At 37.2% G+C, this 24164-nt stretch overlaps 1 protein-coding gene across 1 annotated transcript; it reads right to left on the reverse strand.

Moving 5' to 3' along the window:
* Positions 1-9082: 9082 nt before the first annotated feature.
* On the reverse strand, positions 9083-24076 carry LOC135472534 (protein Red-like). Its single transcript, XM_064752080.1, has 18 exons — positions 24010-24076; positions 22656-22746; positions 20222-20317; positions 19545-19616; positions 18969-19038; positions 18537-18634; positions 18229-18343; positions 17856-17938; positions 16300-16349; positions 15446-15609; positions 15003-15114; positions 14466-14520; positions 13555-13861; positions 13191-13259; positions 12755-12786; positions 12449-12532; positions 11778-11933; positions 9083-11102 (listed from the first exon to the last, which is right to left on the reverse strand). The coding sequence occupies exons 1-18, from the start codon at positions 24017-24019 to the stop codon at positions 10931-10933; spliced, it is 1836 nt and encodes a 611-aa protein (XP_064608150.1). The 5' UTR covers positions 24020-24076; the 3' UTR covers positions 9083-10930.
* Positions 24077-24164: the final 88 nt, after the last annotated feature.

Below are 24164 nucleotides of genomic sequence, written 5' to 3' on the forward strand. Positions count from 1 at the left end.
ATTGGGACATTTTTCCAGCCCATGATTCACTCAGCACTACCCACATTTAATATTTTACTTCGTTATAATGTCAAATTTGACAGTTCTTCCATGAGAAATATATGTTACAAAACTTAATGCGTTACTTATACAAACTGGAATTTTTGTCCAAGTTGCACATTGTATACTCAGCAAAGTGCTAAACAATGAAAATGCAATTTTAATGATTATATCCTCCAGACAAAACTCATACAGTTTGAATGTTTATGTCCTCCAGACATAGCTCATACAATTTGAATGTTTATATCCTCCAGACATAGCTCATACAATTTGAATGTTTATATCCTCCAGACATAGCTCATACAATTTGAATGTTTATATCCTCCAGACATAGCTCATACAATTTGAATGTTTATATCCTCCAGACATAGCTCATACAATTTGAATGTTTATATCCTCCAGACATAGCTCATACAATTTGAATGTTTATATCCTCCAGACATAGCTCATACAATTTGAATGTTTATATCCTCCAGACATAGCTCATACAATTTGAATGTTTATATCCTCCAGACATAGCTCATACAATTTGAATGTTTATATCCTCCAGAGAAAGCTCATACAGTTTGAATGTTTATATCCTCCAGACATAGCTCATACAATTTGAATGTTTATATCCTCCAGAGAAAGCTCCTACAGTTTGAATGTTTATATCCCCCACACAAAACTCATACAATTTGAATGTTTATATCCTCCAGACATAGCTCATACAATTTGAATGTTTATATCCTCCAGACATAGCTCATACAATTTGAATGTTTATATCCTCCAGACATAGCTCATACAATTTGAATGTTTATATCCTCCAGAGAAAGCTCATACAGTTTGAATACTTATATCCTCCAGACATAGCTCATACAGTTTGAATGTTAATATCATCCAGACATAGCTCATACAGTTTGAATGTTTATATCCCCCACACAAAACTCATACAGTTTGAATGTTTATATCCTCCAGAGAAAGCTCCTACGGTTTGAATGTTTATATCCTCCACACAAAAGTCATACAGTTTGAATGTTTATATCCTCCAGACATAGCTCATACAATTTGAATGTTTATATCATCCAGACATAGCTCATATAGTTTGAATGTTTATATCCCCCACACAAAACTCATACAGTTTGAATGTTTATATCCTCCAGACATAGCTTATACAATTTGAATGTTAATATCATCCAGACATAGCTCATACAGTTTGAATGTTTATATCCTACAAACAAAATTCATACAGTTTAAATGTTCATATCCCCAGACAAAACTCAAACAGTTAGAATGTTTATATCCTCCAGAGAAAGCTCATACAGTTTGAATGTTTATATCCCCCACACAAAACTCATATAGTTTAAATGTTCATATCCCCAGACAAAACTCAAACAGTTTGAATGTTTATATCCTCCAGACAAAACTCATACAGTTTAAATGTTTATATCCTCCACACAAAACTCATATAGTTTGAATACTTATATCCTCCAGAGAAAGCTCCTACAGTTTGAATGTTTATATCCTCCAGACAAAGCTCCTACGGTTTGAATGTCTATATCCTCCAGACAAAACTCATACAGTTTGAATGTTTATATCCTCCAGACAAAAGTCATACAGTTTGAATGTTTATATCCTCCAGAGAAATGTTTATATCCCCCACACAAAACTCATACAGTTTGAATACTTATATCCTCCAGAGAAAGCTCCTACAGTTTGAATGTTTATATCCTCCAGACAAAGCTCCTACGGTTTGAATGTCTATATCCTCCAGACAAAAACTCATACAGTTTGAATGTTTATATCCTCCAGACAAAACTCATACAGATTGAATGTTTATATCCTCCAGGCAAAACTCATACAATTTGAATGTTTATACCCTCAAGACAAAACTCATACAGATTGAATGTTTATATCCTCCAGACAAAGCTCCTACAGTTTGAATGTTTATATCCTCCAGACAAAACTCATACAGTTTGAATGTTTATATCCTCCAGACAAAGCTCCTACAGTTTGAATGTTTATATCCTCCACACAAAACTCATACAGTTTGAATGTTTATATCCTCCACACAAAACTCAAACAGTTTGAATACTTATATCCTCCTGACAAAGCTCACAGTAGAGATAATGACTATACAAAGTGGTGAAACAGGCTAGGAATATAACGTGAGTACAATATGCTAACATATATGGATAACGCAAAACGTAAAGTACAAGACTGTGAAATTGCTTATGTATAATATATACAGACAATAAAAATACCAAGACGAGCAATACTCGTCATTAACATCCATGTAGATAGGAAATGCGGGCAGAGCAATATATGACTATGTAACACAGCGGTATTTATCCTGGTGGGCCTATATGTACAACGTTCGATTTTATTGCCAGACTACAAAGCAGTTCATGTTCACTTGTATGAAGGCGATTATATATACTGACGCATAAACTAAAAACCAATTTCATTAAAACCCATTTCATTACTTCCAAAAATTAAAACTTTATATGTGTGTGATCCTTTCTAAGAACAGAATCCTAACAATAAGATAAAGTGATGGGAATATGCCCCGAATCACCCTAACCAAAGACAACAACGGAATTCCTAGACGTGACATGTATCTTGTCTGCATGGTTGTGCATGTTCACTTAGACTTACATATATCCGGTACATCCGCGATTTCCCTGTATTCTGTTTGTCATCGCCCTTTCAAATACAGGTCATTATGACTTGCAATCTACAACCAAAGATCCTCTGAGACAATTAAGTCTGAACCTATAGTCAAAATAAAATATTATATACTTGGTTGCTATATGGCACGTGGAGGAATACCGAATTAAGTGTTTAGTCCTTGACAATGTGTAAACATACGAGCTGATATATGGAAGCCCGAATTTACAGTGGGTATTACACATATTTTTAGCAACGTCAGTCGGAATCTAAGTGTCAAATTCCGACATTCGTGTACTACTTGAAAGTCACTAAGGGGCATCCCAAGTCGATAATCACAAGACAAGATAGCTATGTCCATAGTATATGTCTTAGCGAGTCGCCAATATTTAGCTCTCAGCCATACTCGTAACCAAAATTGCCTATATAGTCAGCGACACATATCAACTCAAGCTATGGATATGCTGGCAGATTATATTATTGCAAGGAAAATGATGTTAAAACACTTTTTCTCATTCATAATGTTGAAGTCCATAGGCTTAGTTTCCAAGGTAAGAATCCATTGCCTCGGGTGACGTCATAATTATTCATATTAACCAGCATGCTGGACACTGGGCGGAGTTCAACGTCTTTTGACGGAGGGCGATTAATTGTAAACCCTGTTACTGACACAGCCATATTTGAATTTTTTACACGTTTAGTATAATATAACCTTAATAAATGGATTTTATTTTATCTCTTGTAGTCTATGACCTCATAGTGGTGTGGATTTAGAGATGGGTGTTTGGAATTAAAACCATGTAGTTTAATCGCAGACACAGTAGTGTAGGCTGTGTTACTGCGTGAAGTTTGTTCTAACCGCTTGTTGCTGGAGCCATCGTAAAACAAATTACTCTTCACGCCCATTGTCCAGCATGCAACTTGCTTTTGAATCATTGGGATGCCATCCCAAGAAGTGAGTTCGTGGTGTCGAAACTAAGCTTATGGAGCTTAACATTATGGATTCTAACTGCATTATCCTTGTAATAATATTGACGTTTAACATGTAAATGTGTAGAGCTTGGCTTGTTACGTGTTACTGCCTTAAGGCAATTTTGGAAGCGAATATGACTGATTTTACAGACAGGTGAATACAGGCGATTATCTAAAAGAAATAGACTCTAATTATAATTATAATTGGATAGGTCCTGTATGAACAGGTGCAAGTGGGATACATACTTTGACTGACGACAACGGTTAAGCTACGTTTGTGCACGATTTGGATACTGATTAATATACTTTCGTGGTTTATGCTTAACATTCTTTTCGACATTTCTTGCGAATGTTGACCTGAAACGTCCATTATGATTGAATTATGGTTGAGTATACGAATGTCTCATTCGACGCCTGTAGATGTAATCTTTTCATCATAGACGCACACATGTCTGCATATCCATGTCTACATATACCTATATTGCTATTGTAACTTAACTTATGCGGAAGCACCTATATAGACGCAACAGTATCTGATGAGAGGAGCCTGACGGCATACCTATGCGGAACAATTACTAAGCATTTCTTGGACAGGAAGATGACTTGTTTACATGAAAGTTTCTATATATACATACTAAAAATAGATATGAATACATTTTGCCATTGTTGAAGAAAATAATTTGTTTTGATATATCTGTCATATCAGAATGACTTTTGAGGTAACTATGATAACTACAAACCTGTTAGTTTGCCTCTTTGTTTTTTTTTTTGTTTTTTTTTTTTTTGCAATTTGCAATCACAGCAAGCAATTAAATATGCCAGGCATTCAGTTATGTACAATCTGCAAAACTGTTGAACAATACACATATGAACATCCAGTACAGTCTGCTACTTGACATAACGTTACTCATTATATACACATATCTATGGGGCCCGACATTCGCATGTGTGTGGTTAAGTAATGCATATATACAGGTATATATACAGGTATACATATACAGGTATTAAAGTGCAACGATTATATGGGGGCGAACATGCAACCGCCGTTGGACAGGCCCTGTGTAAACAATTGCAGTTGGGGTTCATATTTTGATTAACGACAACTTATAGACTAACTTGACGCACGATTTGGATACTGGTTAAGTTAGGTGTCCAAATCCTTAATTACATCAGTTTCCGCCATTACTGAAAACTCTTTACATTTCCATCCTAATTTCTTACTTGATATACTTTCTTAGTTCTTTCGTGGTTTCTGCTGAACGTTCTTTTGGTAATTTTTTATCTGGCTATTATTGACCTGAAACGCCCCTTATGGATGAAGAGTTGTATACGAATGTTTGTTACCACACCTGCAGATTTCACCTTTTCATCATGGATGCACATTTGTTTGCATCACCATGTCTACATATACTTTTGCTCTGTCACCTATATATAAATTATCCTGTGAAGAGGATGAGAGACGGAAGTACCTTTTCATACACAAAAGTATCTGATTAAGGGAGCCTGACGGCATACCTGGGCGGAACAGTTACTGTTACAGGAACAGAAGCATTTCTTGGAGCGGAAGATGAACTGTTTACAGAAAATTTCCTATACATACGTGCTAAAAATAGGTATGAATACACTTTGCTATTGTTGAAGAAAATAATACGTTTGTCAAGTTTTTAGTTAGCTATAAAACTACAAGTGTGTTTGTTTTCTTATTTTTCTTTCTTTTTAAACAGAGCATACAACTAAAAATGTCAGATAATCAGTTATGAACAATCTGCGAAGATGTACACCATGTATATCCAGTACGGTCAGCTGCTTGGCATAGCATCATATACATCATGCATCAGTCAGCATTATTAATTGCATATGTCATCCAGGCATCGTCTATCGCCTCACGGTATATGTCATTATACACATATGTACATTGCTTGACATTCGTATGTTTGCGGTGACGTATAATGCATATGTACAGGTATACATATAACGGAATTCAAATGCAGCGATTACTCACCATCTTACACAGAATTCAGATCTCTGCATTATACACCTTTACGAAATGGACCCCTCCGACATACCTGGGACAAATATAACATATAGCCTATTACAGTCCCAGGATATTCAGGTATGATGAACTAGCGCCATGCAGATGACAAATGCATGGTCTGTCATAGGCGTACAATGGCGAGCATCATGGCGTGACAATTCCCATTTACAGTATACATGAAGACCAAATGGTAATTGGCACAAAAGGAGCAATTTGGTCATGTATATGTACGCAACATCTGTATATATACATTATATATGTATATATAATTGCTATATATGCGGCGCAGGAGCGGGGATTCCTAATGCATGAAGTTACTTTTCGCGCTGAAGGATAAACTTTGCCCTAAAGACAAACTCATGGTAAATGAAGCTCAACTTTTTTCTACACACCGCGGTACATGATATATAGGCCTATAACCCTTCCCGGGGACTATAGGGCTACAATCTGTTTCTTTTAGCCAACCGATATAGGCCTACATCATTCTGTAAAATCAGTCATACTCGCTTCCAAACTTGATTTAGTCAGACATAACAACACTAAAGCTCTGCACATGGATATGTTGGAAGTTCATATTATTGCAAAAAGGTTGCCTTTCGATAGTGAAACGGGGCACCACGATCACGGCGCAAGATGGTTGATATCACACAACATCTCATACCTACCATGTACATCATTTACCAAAACGTAGAATCTGATGTTTTAAAAGCATTTGGCTGGCTTGGAAAAAATATGAACAAATACATCAAATTAATTTCCTGGACAGTGTTTAATGGTCTTTCATCTGATATATACTTCATTTTAGTGTTTTCTTCGCCTTTCAGTATTTTATCAAAGGCGGTATTTTAAGGCTTTTGAACTAATCGATCTAGTATTTGTTTGCTTATAATTGGAGAACATTGTCACTTTCAACAACATGGCTGTAAGATCACCATAGTGACCGTTGTAGGTGGCTCCCAATGCCGACAGGCTACCTCACTAAAATGCTATGCGGAAGACACTTAACACGACACCCCTCCCAGTCGCAGTATACCAACACGGTGCCAACCAGTACCAGAATACCTGGCCAGGATCTACCTTGGCATCTTCCAGCCGTCTCTTCTGGTGTTAACCCTTTGATCACTATTCCTGTAAAGTTATACTTAAGCCTACAATAAACACCGATCAAGCAGTTAATACGAAACCTCACTTAGCAAGACTTCACAGTATATGGGTACACCTATGCTTGCACGTTAACATAAGAAACTCTTGACCATTTCCGGATAACAGTTCACAAACAAGCACATGGTGTCCATCTCTTCACTTGTATGGGAGTCTTAAAAAATGTAATGTCTGCACCCACTGTCATGTATAAATGAATTTAGTTAGAATAAATCCTGATTGAGGTAAACTGACTAGAGGCCGTATTTCACCGGTTACCTTGTGACCATTTGCCAACTATCATACTGTCGATGCTGCTCTGGGTTTTCTCTCCATGCTGTACGTCTATAATGTCTATGTGAACATATAACTGGGAGAGTGATGCGCTCATCGATGTTGGTAATGGCATATATTTGCCTCAAGACAGTAATATATATAGGCGATGATTTATACCACAGCTTCACATGCAATAACCATCCTCATCTGCATGACTTCACTGTGTATGTCCAAGGAATACTACCGATGCAAAATCCTTGTAATCTTTTCTGTAATAAACTTCATCTTTTCGCATCTGACAGTCATTGCGTATAGCGAATCGATAGTTTGCGTATCTGCTAATGGAAATCTTACGTAACGATTGAAATAAAATTCTTATCTACATAAACAGTGAAGACACACGACGGGTTGTATGGTACAGAGGAGTACAGCAATATACTTGCATAGAGACAACATGGAGGTTAGATGCTTTCAATTTTGGAAATGCAATGTGGATGATTTATTTGATTGGTGTTTTACGCCGTACTCAAGAATATTTCACTTACACGACGGCGGCCATCATTATGGTGGGAGGGAACCGGGCAGAACCCGGAGAAAACCCACGACCATCCGCAGGCTGCTGCAAGACCTTCCCTCTTATATACGGTCGGACAGGAGGCCAGCGTGAGCTTGACTTGAACTCACAGCGACCACATTGGTGAGAGGCCCCGGTGTCATTACGCTGCGCCAGAGCGCTAATTAACTAAGCCACGGAGGCCCCGATCAGGGTTAAAAATCACTTTGTGAGTCACCCTCCATGGTAACAAAGAATGTCAATAAAGTTCCTATCGTATAGATTTATAGAGCGATTCAGATAACATTGGCCCAAGTTAGATGGGCTCTGCGATAGGAATATTCGTCACCTCTCTATTTGTTGTCACCCCGATCGTGCTTGTGTTTTTGTCACATTTTTTAGTTTTAATCATAATATCATAATTCGGTATTCTTTTATTAATATAAGTATCTGATTGGTGTTACTCACGAATTGTTCACCAATATATATACGTCGGCGTTCAGGTTTACGTGTTGAAGAAATCGGCTTGACTGCGGAATAATCTATTGCCCATCGTCAACTGAACCTTAATCCAGCCACAGCCGGATTCTTACTTGCAACCTCGTTGGTCAGTTTGTGACAGGTAAAGACACCAAACAAACTAAACAAAAACAAAAAAAAAAAACAAAAAAAACAGCTTCACTCTCTAAAAACGAATGTGTACAAATCTGCACATCCACTTTATTCGGTATTTATTTATTAATATATGTATCCGATTGGTGTTACTCACGAATTGTTCACCAATACGTCGGCGTTCACGTTTACTTGTTGAGGAAATCGGGTTGACTGCGGAACAATCTATTGTCCACAGTGAACTCGTTTATCGGGGTATCTGTCTATATAACCAACAAGTCAAAGCCTGAAGCCTGCCATATTCAGTTTGTTAGCAAAGCGCGGAGCTTTCTCTTGCAAGGTTACCAGTCCAGATACTGGTATGCCCTTTGTTCTGGCCTTCTCAAACCACCACAGTGCACAACGCACTTTTTTTTTTTTTTAACACATTTTAGAGTTTATTACAATGTCCCGGAAGAGCTGAAATGCCACCAATTTTGTCTTACCACGTGCTAGGTGTACCCAATTTCATCTCCTAACAGTTAACTTTGAGCCTCAAAATCACATTTCTTCGGTGGCCCATTAGTGCCATTCTAACTTTTTAACATTTTCTACCGATTTACAATAATTCAAATGACTTTCTAACGTAATTTGTCATTATGAATAAAGAATTTGAAGTATATGCAAAGGAAAGTAACGCAGAAACGAAAACATTTTACACAAAAATTGATACATTCAACTAAAAACTTGAAAAAAAAAAACAGTGAAAAGATGTTTTCAACGCTTCAACCCATTAAAATCAGAAGAAAGTACACCGAAATCGCAACTATTTTATTTACAAAGAAGAATATCGTTAACCAAGCATCAAAGGCAATGTTTAACACTTCATAGCTGTCCACAAGTTGTTGCAAATGCTTATGTAAATCATAATGAACTAAGATCTACAAAGGCATCAAGACCTTTTTCACATACTGACAAGCTTTTCCTTTTTTTTTTTCTATCAGCACTGATAATTGTGATGGTTCCTGTAAGCTAACAATAAAGATGAAGCACTGATCAGCCAAGCTATAGTGGTTTCAAAATCTCCAGGCGTATTGTTTGAACAGTTGTTCCCTTATAGGTACCAGACTGAAGACAGTATATTAGTAAATAGATGTATAATAAGCAATATACATATTAAGAGATCATGCACCGATTTACCAAGTTAGCATGTCATTTACTCTTTAGACTTGGTCCATTTTTGTATATATTTATCCTCGTTTTTAACCTATCAACACAGTGAGAAATAAACTGTTCAGCTTTATTCAATTCGTGTCAAAAATTGTCATTGGAAATACCAGATCGCAATGATTTGATATGCTCACATGCTGAGGTCACTGCAGGCAAAATCCAAATTTGAGTCACTTCTGCATGATTAATCCTCTTACATGTGAAATCTAACATTTAATCCAACTCAAATACAAGTAACACTACATCATGACATGTTCAAATGATTTAATTTCTACTTGTGCTCGGTGTCAAAGATAGATAAAAACACAGGTGAATGAGTGCACTGCCACACTGGTCTAAAATCTGTAGAGTGAGCTCTACCTCAAATGACAACTGAGGAGAGAAGACACATGTACATCTGTCGACCGTAATACTGCAGGCCATTAGTTTGGATAGGTTTAGATTCAAGAGAGTAGAAATATAGAATGATAAACATTTAGATTCACAAAGAGTGAACTTACACATGCATCTGTGTTTAGATACTTGACGAGAAGAAATGCAACTATCACATCACAGCATTGACACCTTCAGTAATGTTTGCGCTAGTTACAAGATTACATATATAACTTACTGTGGTGTTAAATAGATAATAAAACAGGTTATGGGGTTACTATATTTACAAAGACATTTCATGTACACGTACACCCTGCGGGAATAGTTGTTGTGTGATTTCATGTACATGTACACCCTGCGGGAATAGTTGTTGTGTGATTTCATGTACATGTACACCCTGCGGGAATAGTTGTTTTGTGATTTCATGTACATGTACACCCTGCGGGAATAGTTGTTGTGTGATTCCATGTACATGTACACCCTGCGGGAATAGTTGTTGTGTGATTTCATGTACATGTACGCCCTGCGGGAATAGTTGTTGTGTGATTTCATGTACATGTACGCCCTGCGGGAATAGTTGTGTGATTTCATGTACATGTACACCCTGCGGGAATAGTTGTTGTGTGATTTCATGTACATGTACACCCTGTGGGAATAGTTGTGTGATTTCATGTACATGTACACCCTGCGGGAATAGTTGTTGTGTGATTTCATGTACATGTACGCCCTGTGAGAATAGTTGTGTGATTTCATGTACATGTACACCCTGCGGGAATAGTTGTTGTGTGATTTCATGTACATGTACGCCCTGCGGGAATAGTTGTTGTGTGATTTCATGTACATGTACGCCCTGTGGGAATTGTTGTGTGATTTCATGTTCATGTACGCCCTACGGGAATAGTTGTGTGATTTCATGGATTATATCTATCCGTGTATACAGAAATGAATTGAGGGTTTGTGTGAGCATAGCACCCAAGTCCTTGAGCACACACCTTAAGTGTGCGATCCCACAGTGTGAACGGATGGGTAATGATCGGTCAACCCTGCCCCATCAGTACAGATACCAGGCTACTTCAGTATCTTGGGCGTTTACCATCCCCACTTCCACCTTCCCCATACTTCCGCTTCTCGATGATTTTCTGGATTTTCTGCCACTGTCTGTCTAGTTCAGCTTTCTCGTCTTTTGGACCTGTTCTCCTTGTTTTCCGCCCATCTGCCATCTTAACACCATACTGGAAGGCGGCTCTAAGGAACAAAGAATGCTACAGTTGATCAGGGCAAATAAATTCACAGACATAGCTCAGTGTTCACTACTCTAACAGACACTGGCTATAATGAATGAGAACAGCTTCAACATTACCTTATGAATACATGAACAAATGTTGGTAATCAATCTATGTGAGCAGAGGAATATACATTGTGTACGTCTATGAAGAAGTCTATGTTCCAATATCAAAAAGGAAAGAAATACCCACCAAAAAGAATACGGGTATTTAAGTTTAAATGAGTCTGTCACTTGGTTTCAACCACAAAAAAGGTTGTAAACTTAATACCAAATGTCACAATCCACTACCAATTTACTAGGATTTTTCACCACAATCCTATACTATTTTATACAACAATGTAGAAGAAAATGCATCTACTCGTTATGTAGCACATACTGTCTTTCTTTTCGTCACACTCAACCAATCAACAGTTGGTATTTCCTTCAAGTACAACTTTGCCTATAGTACTTGGACAACACATGATTATCTTGATGCACTGTTCTATACTCCTTGATAATCATAGTCTAATCTTTACTCTTCATATAAATACAGCACTTACAGGATCAGTGGCCAGATTTAATATTTATTCATAATTACCTACCTCTGTTTATATTGTTAAATTGAGTGTAAAAAAAAACATCCCTGTTTCACTCACTTGGGCAGTGCCTCTTTGTTGGCCATATAGTCACTGTACTCCTCTTGGGTGTCAAAGTCCCATCGTCCAATGGGACCCTTCTTGTTGCCCTGGTCCATCTTTGTGTAGTCTACTTCATCATCTGAGTCATCGATCGCATCAGCAGACTCCATCATACTGCAAATAGTTCAAGTATAACAAATCCAAAATCCTCTCAATAAAGGTAACAAAGTGCACAGTTACAGTACTTTCCCTAAACAATATTTCCACAAAAAGCTACATTTTTTAGGCAAATATAGGTAATTAAACAGTATACTCTGTGTTAAAACAAGATTTCCTCAGTACATCATTGTACCTTTCAAACACACATCGAAATACCTTTCTAACATCAATAGAACTCTGGGAATCAGGCAAAATGAGTAACAGGCAAAGACAAAATGAGTAACAGACAAAGACAAAATGAGTAACAGTCAAAGACAAACTTTATGTCAAAAACAATTACATAAACCGCACGCTTTACAGTCAAAACTGGGAAGTTCTTTCCAAAACTTTCCAAAAGAAACAAAATTACCATTACAATTATGTCCAAATTCCTTATAATATGTTACTGAAATTAAGCTTCAAACTATAGCATAATATTTAATTTTTCAATAATTTTTCACAACTACTTAGCTATGTGAAAGAATGCTTACCCAGGGTAGCACTCAGCATAGCTGTCAATCTCAGTCCTCGCCTTCAGCTTCTTCAATCTCTCCTCTTCTTTCTTTGCATTTTGTCTAAACATAGACATTATTAATCTTATTTATTGATGTTCCACTCATCAATATTAATTAACTTGCCACTTACCATTACATACATGTATGAAGTTATTTGGGAAATTTTCTAGCTAGACTCATCTGTCAAATATGTTATAGCATGATTTTAGGTCTAGCATTTATGCTCAGTTTATAAAGGATTATATCAAATCCGAAAATTCATACTATTAGCTTTCCTCTTACCTCACTTTTTCTTCCTCCATTTCTGCATATCCCTACAAGAAATTACAATATGATGGTTATATTAATCTCCTTGTTTCAATTCTTCTTCCATTCAAGAATATAAATCTGAATACAACAGCATAAATGCATTTCATTGTAGGTTAAAGGCATAAAATGTCTGATGGATTTCAAAAATGTCATCATTTCATGATATCCATTCCATATTACACACGGAGTAACCTTCATACAGACAGATTTACAATGACAGAACAGTAAAATGATGGACATACTAAAGGTTTAATAGCTGTAGTACATTATCATCAAGTAACTATGGTGTTCACTCATTGTGGTTTTACTCCAGCCTAACAGGTCTCTCCTACATTAATTAACTTATTTATAGCATACTGTTGCTATAAATGAGTTGTACGAAAAATGAAAATACTGTTTACACGCTTACCCTAAATCTGTCATTGATGTTTTTCACCATGTCCTTAGCTGACACAGGTATTTTGTCTTTGTCTTCATCCTGTATTGAAAAAAAAACAAAAAAAAAAACAATATGACACATCAGCATGGGAGATAACTGCATGTAGTAACTCAGTGGAATAGAACATTACTGTTATAGGAGGCATCCTCGAGTGCAGCTTGCTCATCGAATTTTGCTAATAATGCTTCCTGTTGTAAAAACAAAAAACAAAAGAATGTACTACCTTATTCATCATGGGACTAGTGATTTCTCTTTCAACTGAACCCAAGATTTTAAGTCCTGATAATTCTATAACAACTGATGTTTACCAGATTGATGAACAGAGAGTACCCACCTCTTCTACTGGTTTCTCAAAGTACGATTTGCGTTTCTCTCTCTCCATCTCCCTGTCTCCTCGCTCTGCCCTATCCCTGTCACGACCCCTGTCTCTCCCGCGGTCACGTCCCCTCTCTCGCTCCCTCTCGTACTCCCGATCTCGCCTATCCCTGTCCCGCCCGTGGCCTCGATCTCGGTGAGAATCCCGCTCCCTACCTCGCTCACGGTCGTGGTCTCTGTCACGCTCTCTCTCTCGCTCTCTTCGGTCTTTCCGGTCTCCTGACTTAGATGCGGATGGCACATAGTCCCCAATCTCGCCATAGATGCTGAAAGACAATCGCATGTATTATGTCAACAAATATCAAAATATATTTTATTCAATATCTAATAACAACTAAGAGATACATGCACCATTTACTATTTAAACTGGTTGATGCTTAAGTTGCACATATAAGAATATATATATTCTTTTAAAACAACCAGGCATACAGTTAATCCACTATGTTTTCATGAAAATTTTCAGTTACAAATCATACAGGGTACCTCAGTACAAAATGCAGTACACAAGGGTAATTAGTTGGTGAAAAACAATGCAAAATTACATGTGAACTACGTGTGCTATAAATCACTCATAATTTCTTGTAATTTCTCACCCATTTTGTACTGCAGGAAAAAAAATCCATGAAATGGTGGCCCATTAACCTGACCATCAATATCATGATGAGAAAGTAAAATAAATGTGAAAAGAATGCATGCTGTGATCGTGAAACAAATTGTTGGTGCAAGCTGCAATCTTTAAACACCATTAAATGTAAAAGTATTTAGAGGATAAAGGAACACCTATATATCACATAATTGAAAAATGAGAATGTAAGCATGGCAAACAATGTTCTTGGTTCCCCAGGTCAGAGCAGCAGCCTGGTAACTCACCTGTCATCAGCACCTTGTAGCTTTCCTCTGGGCTTTCCTTCCTCTTTCACTTTACCTTCAACACAACACTCACAATCATCAGCTTAACAATGACTTGAAGAAAATTATTGTAACAAAAGATCAAGTTATAATGAGTGTAATTCTTCAACGTTTTCACATGTTTGCAAGGTGTTTATCCACAAATACTCTGAAGACAATATTCTGAGTTGACTGATGAAACTATTCTTTTCGTGAAGCCCTGAAACTGGCCAATCCAACCAATGTTGTTCTGTACCCCCAAAATGTGCATCAATTGCTTTGAAAGTGGCTCTTTCATATACAAAAAAATTCAGGAAATAGGGTATGAGGACATTTTTTTTGCATCAAACTGGAATTGGAATACAGTTGGTATAATAACTTTGAACAAAGATTCTTAATTTGTTTGAACTGCTGATGTCATTTCCATGCACTTCTTTGTGCTACAGGAGAATCAGTGTCAATTTGTGGCTTGTATATTTTTATATTTCAAAACTCATATGGATGAAAATATAAACAAACCTTTTTCTTTTTTCTTTAGTTTCTTGTTTTCTCTGCGGCCTTGGCGTAGGTAGGACAGAATCTGTGTTAGTTTGTTGATCACAATGTCATTTGTTGTTAAGGTTGTTGTTGCCTGAAAAATAAATGTAATGGAAAAAAATTTAATGCGAATAGAGGTATACAAGAGAAATAGTACCCCTGTTGATGTAAAAAGGAAATATTTTAGGATCTAATTTTGCAAAATTTGCACTTCACTATGAACAAGACTTTATACCTAACAAAGTCACACAATTAATATTTCTTACCACATGCATAAGTATACAGAACATTTCAATCTTAATCTAATGTACCTCTATACACTTCACAAAAAGTAAGGCACTCATCTGTAGATGGGCACACTTACAGACATAAAGGAACTAAATTTTAATTTAACTGTAACTGAAATGCTGTATTCCTCTACCCACCTCCAGACTAGGGCAGTCAGCTTTACTACGGATCGTTGTTGTTGGGACATCTGAGTCTGCAAACTCATCCTCCAGATCCACAACATAGGCCATCCTGCCTGGCAGAAACAGCTCATTCCTTTCAGGGTGCTGTGATTTAAACACAGTCCTGTAGATGTTCTTACCTGTGGGAGGAATAAAACAATTAGTCATCTTAATTTCCTAGGGAAAACATGAACAACAAGGTATGCTAACAAGGTAGTCAGACGACACTGGTAGCTCACCTGATTGGGACGTTCATAAAACTGCATAGTGTTCAAGCGAGGTGATACATTCAAATACGAGAGGAGATGTGTTTACAACAGAAAAAGAAGTGCAGTTCATAAAAACATTCTCAAAGCCAATAAAACCAAATCCAATAAACAAAAATAAACCTTCTATCAGTAGACTCCATGTAGGGGCGTACACACCATCTGTTATCCTTTTAATCATGAGAGCAACAAAAATCTAAAACAACAACATAACTTTCTCACACTGTATGTTGGAGCTAAAAATAAAAAGCTTAACCTTCCATTTGAGTATAGCAACACATAGTGCACCCTACACTGGAGAACTACAAAAAAAGAAGCCTAATGTTCAATCCAGTTAAAAAAAAAAAGTTTAACCGGACACCAAACTCGACATTGACACTTTACCTCCTCTCACAATACGTCTCCTTACTCTGTGCAGCCGAGCTAAAAAGGTGAGCAGCTTTCATCATTATCTAACAGAATACCACAACTTATTCAGCTTTACTCTTTAACTGCAGTGTACATTAATACTTAAGGCAGGACACTGACTGACCTGAGGCACTGTTTTTAATAAGCAAAACTCACCCAGTCTGGTTTTGAACACCATCTGTGGCTCCTGTTCTTCTTCCTTTTCTCTGTACACAGACAAAAAAAAATCAGTTGTCAGAAATATATATAGAGATTATCAAAACAGTGTGTGATCTGCGATGACGTATCAGCTAGAGTTGTCTGAGGTCATCATGTTGTATTAGCCGCTCTCGAAGTGTGAGGTTGATGCGACCGGCCAACACACAATGAGAGGTGATACAACATGGCGAAACATGCACTTTTATGATAATCTATTTACCATATACCTTTATTTCTGTGTAATAAGTGGTCAAAATGCACATGGTTTTTCATCAATCAGTCAACCGATTTGCTACAACTAGAGGCCCTGCCTCATGAAAATGTAGTTCATCTATCAATGAGCACAATTTCTTCAGCTCGAATGTTATGTTCTTAAAATTTCTACTTCATTCCTTTCAATGGCAAACTATTTAAAATAGTGAACATTCACGAGCTTAGACTATTACAAGGTCGACACTTCATGAAACGCCGTCAAACCCCTGTGTCACGAGAATGCCGTGAGGTGAGAAAGACGTGGGTAATACTAGTTTCAACGTGCAATATGGTTTAAAATCAGATCTTGTTCGAAAGGAAGGGCTAGAGTACATGATGATTACTGGACTAAAAGTTTGGCTCTACAACAGTGATGCAAAGCCTGCATTTATTGAAAATATCATCTTCATGGGGCCGTGTAGCCACTGATCATGTTTGGCAGTAGCTCCTGTGACTCCACTAGAAATTTTCAAAATGAGCAGTGAACAGTGATCATGGCGTACCAGTAGAAATTAATGATGAAACTACTGACAACTGTCCTGAGCATGTGAGCGCAGAATATATTTGCTATTTTTACTGTTTACATTCAGAAGATGGGAAGATGCAAGATGTCGGGTTCATGGTAATGGTAGGCCTAAATTTCGGATTTATGTGACAAATTTATTCGACCCTGAGTGAAATGAGATGATATCACCGACTGTATGGGGTTGATCAACATGTGAATATTTATCTGCGTGACCTTGTGTTTAGGTTGCTTAGGAAACAAAATTAGGGATTTTCATCAAGAAGGTCAGTCATGTTTTCACTGAAGTTTAATAAATGCTGCGACGTTGCAGCGTTAATCATGCTGGATGCATAGAACAATTGGGGAGACTCGATCAAAGTTTGGGCAGTCATGGTCTTGAAAGTTACATAATTTCCCCCAGGCTGTAGGGAACATGCTTGTCGTTTCCTTGTGTGTTAAAAAGAAAACCATTCAATGTGTTTCCCAATTTAATGTCGTTGTTGTAGTTACAACAAAATCAATACCAACATTCTGCAGATCTGCACAGCCAAATGAACACTTATTCTTAAGTAATCAAGCCTTTGGCATCTCTATCTGTTTACAGGTTTAAAGTCCCAAGCAATGAGTAGGGTAAACTTAAAGTGGCAAATGAGTAAAGAAATACTTCCACAGAGTTTGCTTCTGCTCATACATTTCAAGAGATAAATGCAGAAGCATAAAATCAGGTTCAAATGACTTGAGTAAAAGGCATCCATACTTTTTGTTGCTGGTGTTTGCAGAATGTATGACTTTCTCCATTTCCTCTTCCTCTTGTTCTTTGCTTGTGATTTCAGCTCGAACCTTAAACGCAAAATTGCATGAATAAATACCGGTGGATGTTTTAGAGTGGCGTCTTACACCACACCTCAGAATATATCACTTATGTAACAGATGTTTATGTGTCTAAGTGAAATGTTTGTGATGAAACTTCATCCTTTAAACTGAATACTGATGGCACATGCACCTTTTGCAAAATTTAATAAGGTTTCTAAATTTATGGCATTCTCTACTTTCCACATTTTTTTACTCCTATGAGTTGTAATGATATTTCTTGATGGGTTATGTAAAATAAAAAAGGTCGGTAATCTTACCTTTTCAAGGAGAGCATAATCCAATCCTTTCACCAAATGGGTGTGCTCCATGTCACCTCCTAAATACTTGGATTCCTGAATCAGCTGTTTTCGTCTCTCTGCATAGTTCTCACCCCTGCAAAGAGTGTGGTTCAGCTTAGTGATGTTAAATGTATTGCATGATTGCTGAGTATGATTACACAAACACTGAATGACTTTAACAGCCAGATAAGGGCCTACACTAAAGTAAACGCAGGAACACTTTGAGACTTACACTTTCACTACATATTACCGTATGACAGCAGCATGTTAACAATAGAGATACCTACGCCTTAGCATCAGGTGCTACTGCTCTGTAGTCAGCAGTTGTGCTGATTATCTCGGTTTCCTCGTAATCCTTATTGCTACCTTCACGTCTCTCCTTGGCCTATCAAAAAACAATTATGCGTGGTTCAAAATTAGGAAATGTAGTTATCTCTCCTTTACAGAATTTTTTTTTGTTGTACAAATGAATATTTATGCAAAATAAAACTGCTAATATCCATTGCATTTCCTATTCCTTTCCTTTTCCGTGTGTCAGGTATTATTACTAACAAATGAGAGAATTTTCACAGTGATTTTCCTTATCTTTGAGAGTTTCCATCTATGTGACACACAACACCATCATAGGATAATAAATTTGTACCTGCAGCACACTTGACAATACGACATCAGGGGAGATAGGAAGCTGCTCAGAAAAGTTTATAGCAAGACTGACATACCCGATCTCTGTATCTCTGGGCCAGCTCCTGAGCTTCCTGCTCCTTGATTTTCATTAGTTTGGCATAGTAGCTGTCAACAGAAACATCAAACAGATTGATGAGTTTGAATTACAGTGCCTAAAATCTAACAGTTGGCTTAGGATTGACAAGAGATAAGAGGTCTATTTGTCAAAAGCAGATTGCAAAGACAGTGTCTAAACATTTGTGCTATTCATGTGTGTTGATTCACTGGCACACGAAACATAAACAAGCCTCCTGCGCCTTTCAAGGGACGGTGTTTGGTTTTTATAATAATAATATCTTCATTTTTGTAAGCTAACTCAGTCAATTTACAATGAAATTGTTCTTCCCCAAGGCCGTCATACACAAAACAGTGAATGAGAAAATGCGTACTTCAGTGTCATATCAAAATACAGTAGAACTAGAACAAACCTTCTGGATGAAGAATGTGCCTTTAAAGGTTAACTTAAATCATACGGCATAGGACATCTCTCTGCAGAATGTAATGTTAACAAACTGACGTGGACTTTAACAGTAACTGGGAATTACAAAACTTATAGCTAGACCTTAACTGACCTCTTTTTCTTCTTCCTCCTCATGGCTGGGTCATCCTCAGCCTCTTCTTCTTCCTCCTCCATGATATGAGGCCTGAAAACAACAGCATAACAAGATAAAGGTTATTTCTGCTAGTCGTTTCTGATTCTTTCAGTGTTATACCAAGGCACAGTTCCAGCCACCCAAGCAACATTACTCATGCATCTATAGTTATGACCAAGTAGGTGTGTTTAGCACATGAAACACAAATTACAGCTCACAATCTACGACTCTCAGACTGATTGAGGTAACTCAATACAACAGCATCATCCAAAGTATGGACTTATATAAGCTGCAATACACGCTGTTTACTTTTTATGCTGATTGTCTGGTTTGTGTTTTGAAATAAACATGAACTGATGTTTACCCAATATTTTAAGGCTAAGGTTGAGAGATTTATTTATCAAGGAGATAATGTGCAATCATTCTTCAGACAGTGGCTGACATTAATGACTCCAGTTCCTGGTGCCAAAGCTCTTCCGTCGTGTTACTTCATTTACTACCTTTTCTTGGACATCATCAATGGTGATGACAGCCCCACCCGCCTTATTTCATGAGATCCCAAAGTTCACAGTAAAATGTAAAATTTCTCTGATAACTGATAATCCGTACGTTTGCATTCCGTTAAGTTACGTGCATTAATGTCTAGATTGGCTTACTTCTGCAGGGTCTTGGTGGCTGTTGGTTTGCTGAGAGAACTCGGCACTCTGGGAGTCATGAGAAGCTTTCTGAAGTCCTCATTGGTAAGATGATGGCTGTCAACAGAACAATAATTCAAATGTGTACAGTTTACAATGTTACAATGGTAACGTATACTACTGAAGACTCACACAAAAAGTAATATATGCACTGTAGTCTTCATTAACAGATACAAAAACCTATGAATTTGTGATGGGCAGAATAAGGAACACAATTGAAAATTTTTGTAAATATCATCCAGGTTCTACATTTAATGATTTCGGTACTCCTGAGCCAAACATGTAAATGTTTATTAAACTGTTTGACTACAGGTCACATTCCAATAATTAAAGTAAACATAAAGTCAGTCACTAAATCTGAATTAAAATCAAAAGCTAATAGGTTATTTGATGTGACAGCCAATATTATCATGACGCTTTCAGCGCTAGTGATTAGCTAAGTTCATGAGGGCTCCTACAACATGGCTACTTGGAGTGAATTGTTCATCAGTACCATATCCCCAATCTTCTCAGCTTTCAAAACTTTGTAGAGCTTTTTACATATTCTTCTATGATAACTGTTTCCTATATCATTCTTTCTACGAATATCGAAGACTTTATGTTCACTACAAGGTTTATACTTCATAACATAGGTGCAGATAGACGTTTAAAGTGAAGCCCAGCACCTGGCTAATGTTTATGTTGACTGAAAGACTACCTTTCAAAACATCTCAAACCGGCATTAAATATTTTTTTAGATTTTTTTAAACCCAGTAAAAGTTTAGGGAAACTTTGTCTTGACACAGCGGCCGCATGTCTCCATTATCGAGAGCAAAGGTCACGTAACGTTTACTCTGGCTCTCTATGGTTGAGGGTATTTTCCATATAATAGTTTAAGCAGTAACCTATGACAGATAAAGTTGTGGACTTTAGCAATGAGGGCCCAACTGATAAATATGGTTTTCTCGGAAACTGGATGTACTGGAAGAACATTTCTGCCACTGCTTGAACTGTTGATACAGCAGGCCTACTATATCATTTACAAGGAACTCCAGCGACCCACTTTCAATGGCCGAACTGCAGATCTAGATGCAGATGCATGGCCGCGGTAGTCCTGCTTCAGGTTGTAGACTCCGGTGGGGGTGGGGGGGGCTGTAACCTTTGACCCCAATTAAATGTTTACAAAACTACAACTAGATTCATGATCAATTCTGAAACAAATGGAAATAAATCTAAGTGCCACTCTACGCATTCGAATGTGGTTAGATTTTATGCATCAATTTTGTAGCGATGCCTTCTAAGATGAAAGCAGTGCTGACCTAAGTATTGCGGATGTCAGAAGAAGCACCTCAGCTTGAACAAGGCGTTTCAATAATTTTACTGTATTTCATAAATGAAAACAGAAGAAAAAAAAAAACGTCCCTTTTATGCAAGGAAGACAAAGGAGCAAAATTTAAATTCTTCAGTTGTAATAAATTTAGAGAGAAAAAGTATTATATCATAAGATTTTAATTAATTTTAAGCCTTGTTTGGTGAGATGCTGTCTTCTCATTCCCATAAACCCAGCTTCAGCATCCCTCATTAATTTTGCAGACTTGAATATTTGTTATTTAGAAACTGCTGACTAAATGCTTAAATAAACGACAAAAAATGTATTTGGGGACATGAATGCGGTTTGGGCCGAGATGGTACGCTACTGTCTGACATAATTTGTGGTACCATTGTTGAATATTACACGGCTTGTAAATCAACTGATATTATATCTGTGGTGGTTTGTAAATGATACAGACCTGGCCTGCAACACTTTGTGAAATGCTTCGGCTATACAGGAAACATCTCAAAATGATGTCTTATGCTGTAGTTTTGTGTTATCATACGTCACTTCATGGAGTGAATGGGTAATGGTTACATCACAGTTTAGGCCGCGCAATCTGAGAGCAACATGTTTGATTGGATAAAATTCTCAAGATGGATGCCTTGACACCAGCCATTTGTGCAGTATTGCCCTTTGTTTGACACATTATTTGGTGAAATCTATGATACTTTTTAGAAAGCTTGAGTATCCTGCTTTCGATTGAAATATGTTTTAGCAAGGTGCTGTCATGTACTTTAACTTTATGCACAAGGAAAGTAGTGTGTATTTCCACCAATATCTGGAAAAGGGACGATGACAAGAGAAAATATTGAGCATGAATATTAGAATGAGCAAATAAAAAAAACATGCTGTGATGCTTAAAAAAGCTATTATCACCATCACAGGGTAGTAATCCTTAAGTCCAAAAAAGTAGAATAGGCAGAGGGACATTTTTCTCAATTTTACTTGAAGGTTGAAAAACTTTTGAAAAAATTTTCGGTGGCACGAACTTATTTTCCTTTACGGAACACTGACAATGATTTGCTGGTTTATTTAACAAACCTGTCATCTTCCTCATAGCTGTCATCCATGTGTGATGCATGTTCTGGAGGAAGGGGGTTGGAGTAGGCCTCCGCCTCGCGCTCTCGATCTTCTGGGGGGAAAAAAGGCATGGAATACAACACTTATTTGAACAATAAAATTTTAATATGGGTTATGAGCACCAACGATATACGATTTAAGCATACCACACAAGTTCATTGGGTGTAATCCGACGAACCAAATAGGGCCATTTTTTAAAAAGAAGTCTGTCTTTCTCTGTCTTAATTTCTCTAAATTCACTATCTTTTTCTTCAGATAGAAAAAAAAAATTATCCACCAACCTACATGTAGGCTGTCATTTCTGATAGGTTCTGCTTATGCCCTATGGAACATTTTGAACTATGACCTAAACTAGTCTCAAGATGAGGGTTGGAAGACTATGTTAAGTTCATGTAGGAACAACATGTAGCCTAAAGTTAACAGTGACATCATGATATATATGTCAGTTTAGAATATCCCATGTATGGATGTACAGTTAGTGTTATTCCCACTCACTGGAAGCCGTAAAGTTTTGGCTGCTGTTTTGGAGACATGATGTGAGTTCACCCCAGCATTTTCATAATGAACGATCGGGTATAATAAAGTTTAGCATCTTTAAGTGATATTTAGAAGGGCATCTTTAAGTGGAATTTACTGAACTCAGGAAGCTAATTACTTATGGATAACAACTTCTTCTTTATTATACACAATATTTCGATACTAACATCGCTGCTAACGTTGTGTATAATAAATAAGAAGTTATGATCCATAAGTGATTATCCCACAAGTCCAACAGCAGGCTCATTAAATGTGGACAGAAAAAAAAAGGAAGTTTGGACTTAATCGATGGAGATGTAGAGAGCCTTGTTGGTTACCTGATGTGAACAATTCATCCTATGACCACTAGACTTTTATTATCCCGCAAATGGGTCAACAACAAGTAATGGCAACACCCTGAACTTCAGAATTCCTGGTCCATTTTACTGAGCCATCTGACACTACTACTTTGACAGAAAAGCAAGAAAAACAAGGTACCATTTCCCACTGAAGCAAACTTCAAAATTGGCTACATGAAAAATACCATTTTCAGTGTTTTCTTATGTGGAAAGACTAAATGAATGTTGAAATATTACATTGCAGTGCCTAACTAAAACAAGGCTTCAAACGACAGGGTAGCGAAAACTGCACAAACCATAATGCACACTGTGTTTTCACTGAGAATAAATGTTTACAATATTTGTCCTTTAATAAAACAACGTGCTCACTTCGACCTAAGTTCTTAGCAATTTAGTGATACTTTCTTAAAGTAGGTACACAGTTACACGTTCAAACTTACTTTCCGGCATTTTAAAGCAGATATTTAGCGTTGCTAAACTTTCTCGGTATCTTTCTGTAAGGTGAAACGACGATTTCTCGCAAGCTCACGAAGAATCCCGTCTTGAGCGATGTGCGTGTTATTGGGAATTGATTGGCTGAGAGATCGAGAAGCTT

This window comes from Liolophura sinensis, chromosome 8 (assembly GCF_032854445.1).
Source record: "Liolophura sinensis isolate JHLJ2023 chromosome 8, CUHK_Ljap_v2, whole genome shotgun sequence".
Lineage (NCBI taxonomy): Eukaryota > Metazoa > Mollusca > Polyplacophora > Chitonida > Chitonidae > Liolophura > Liolophura sinensis.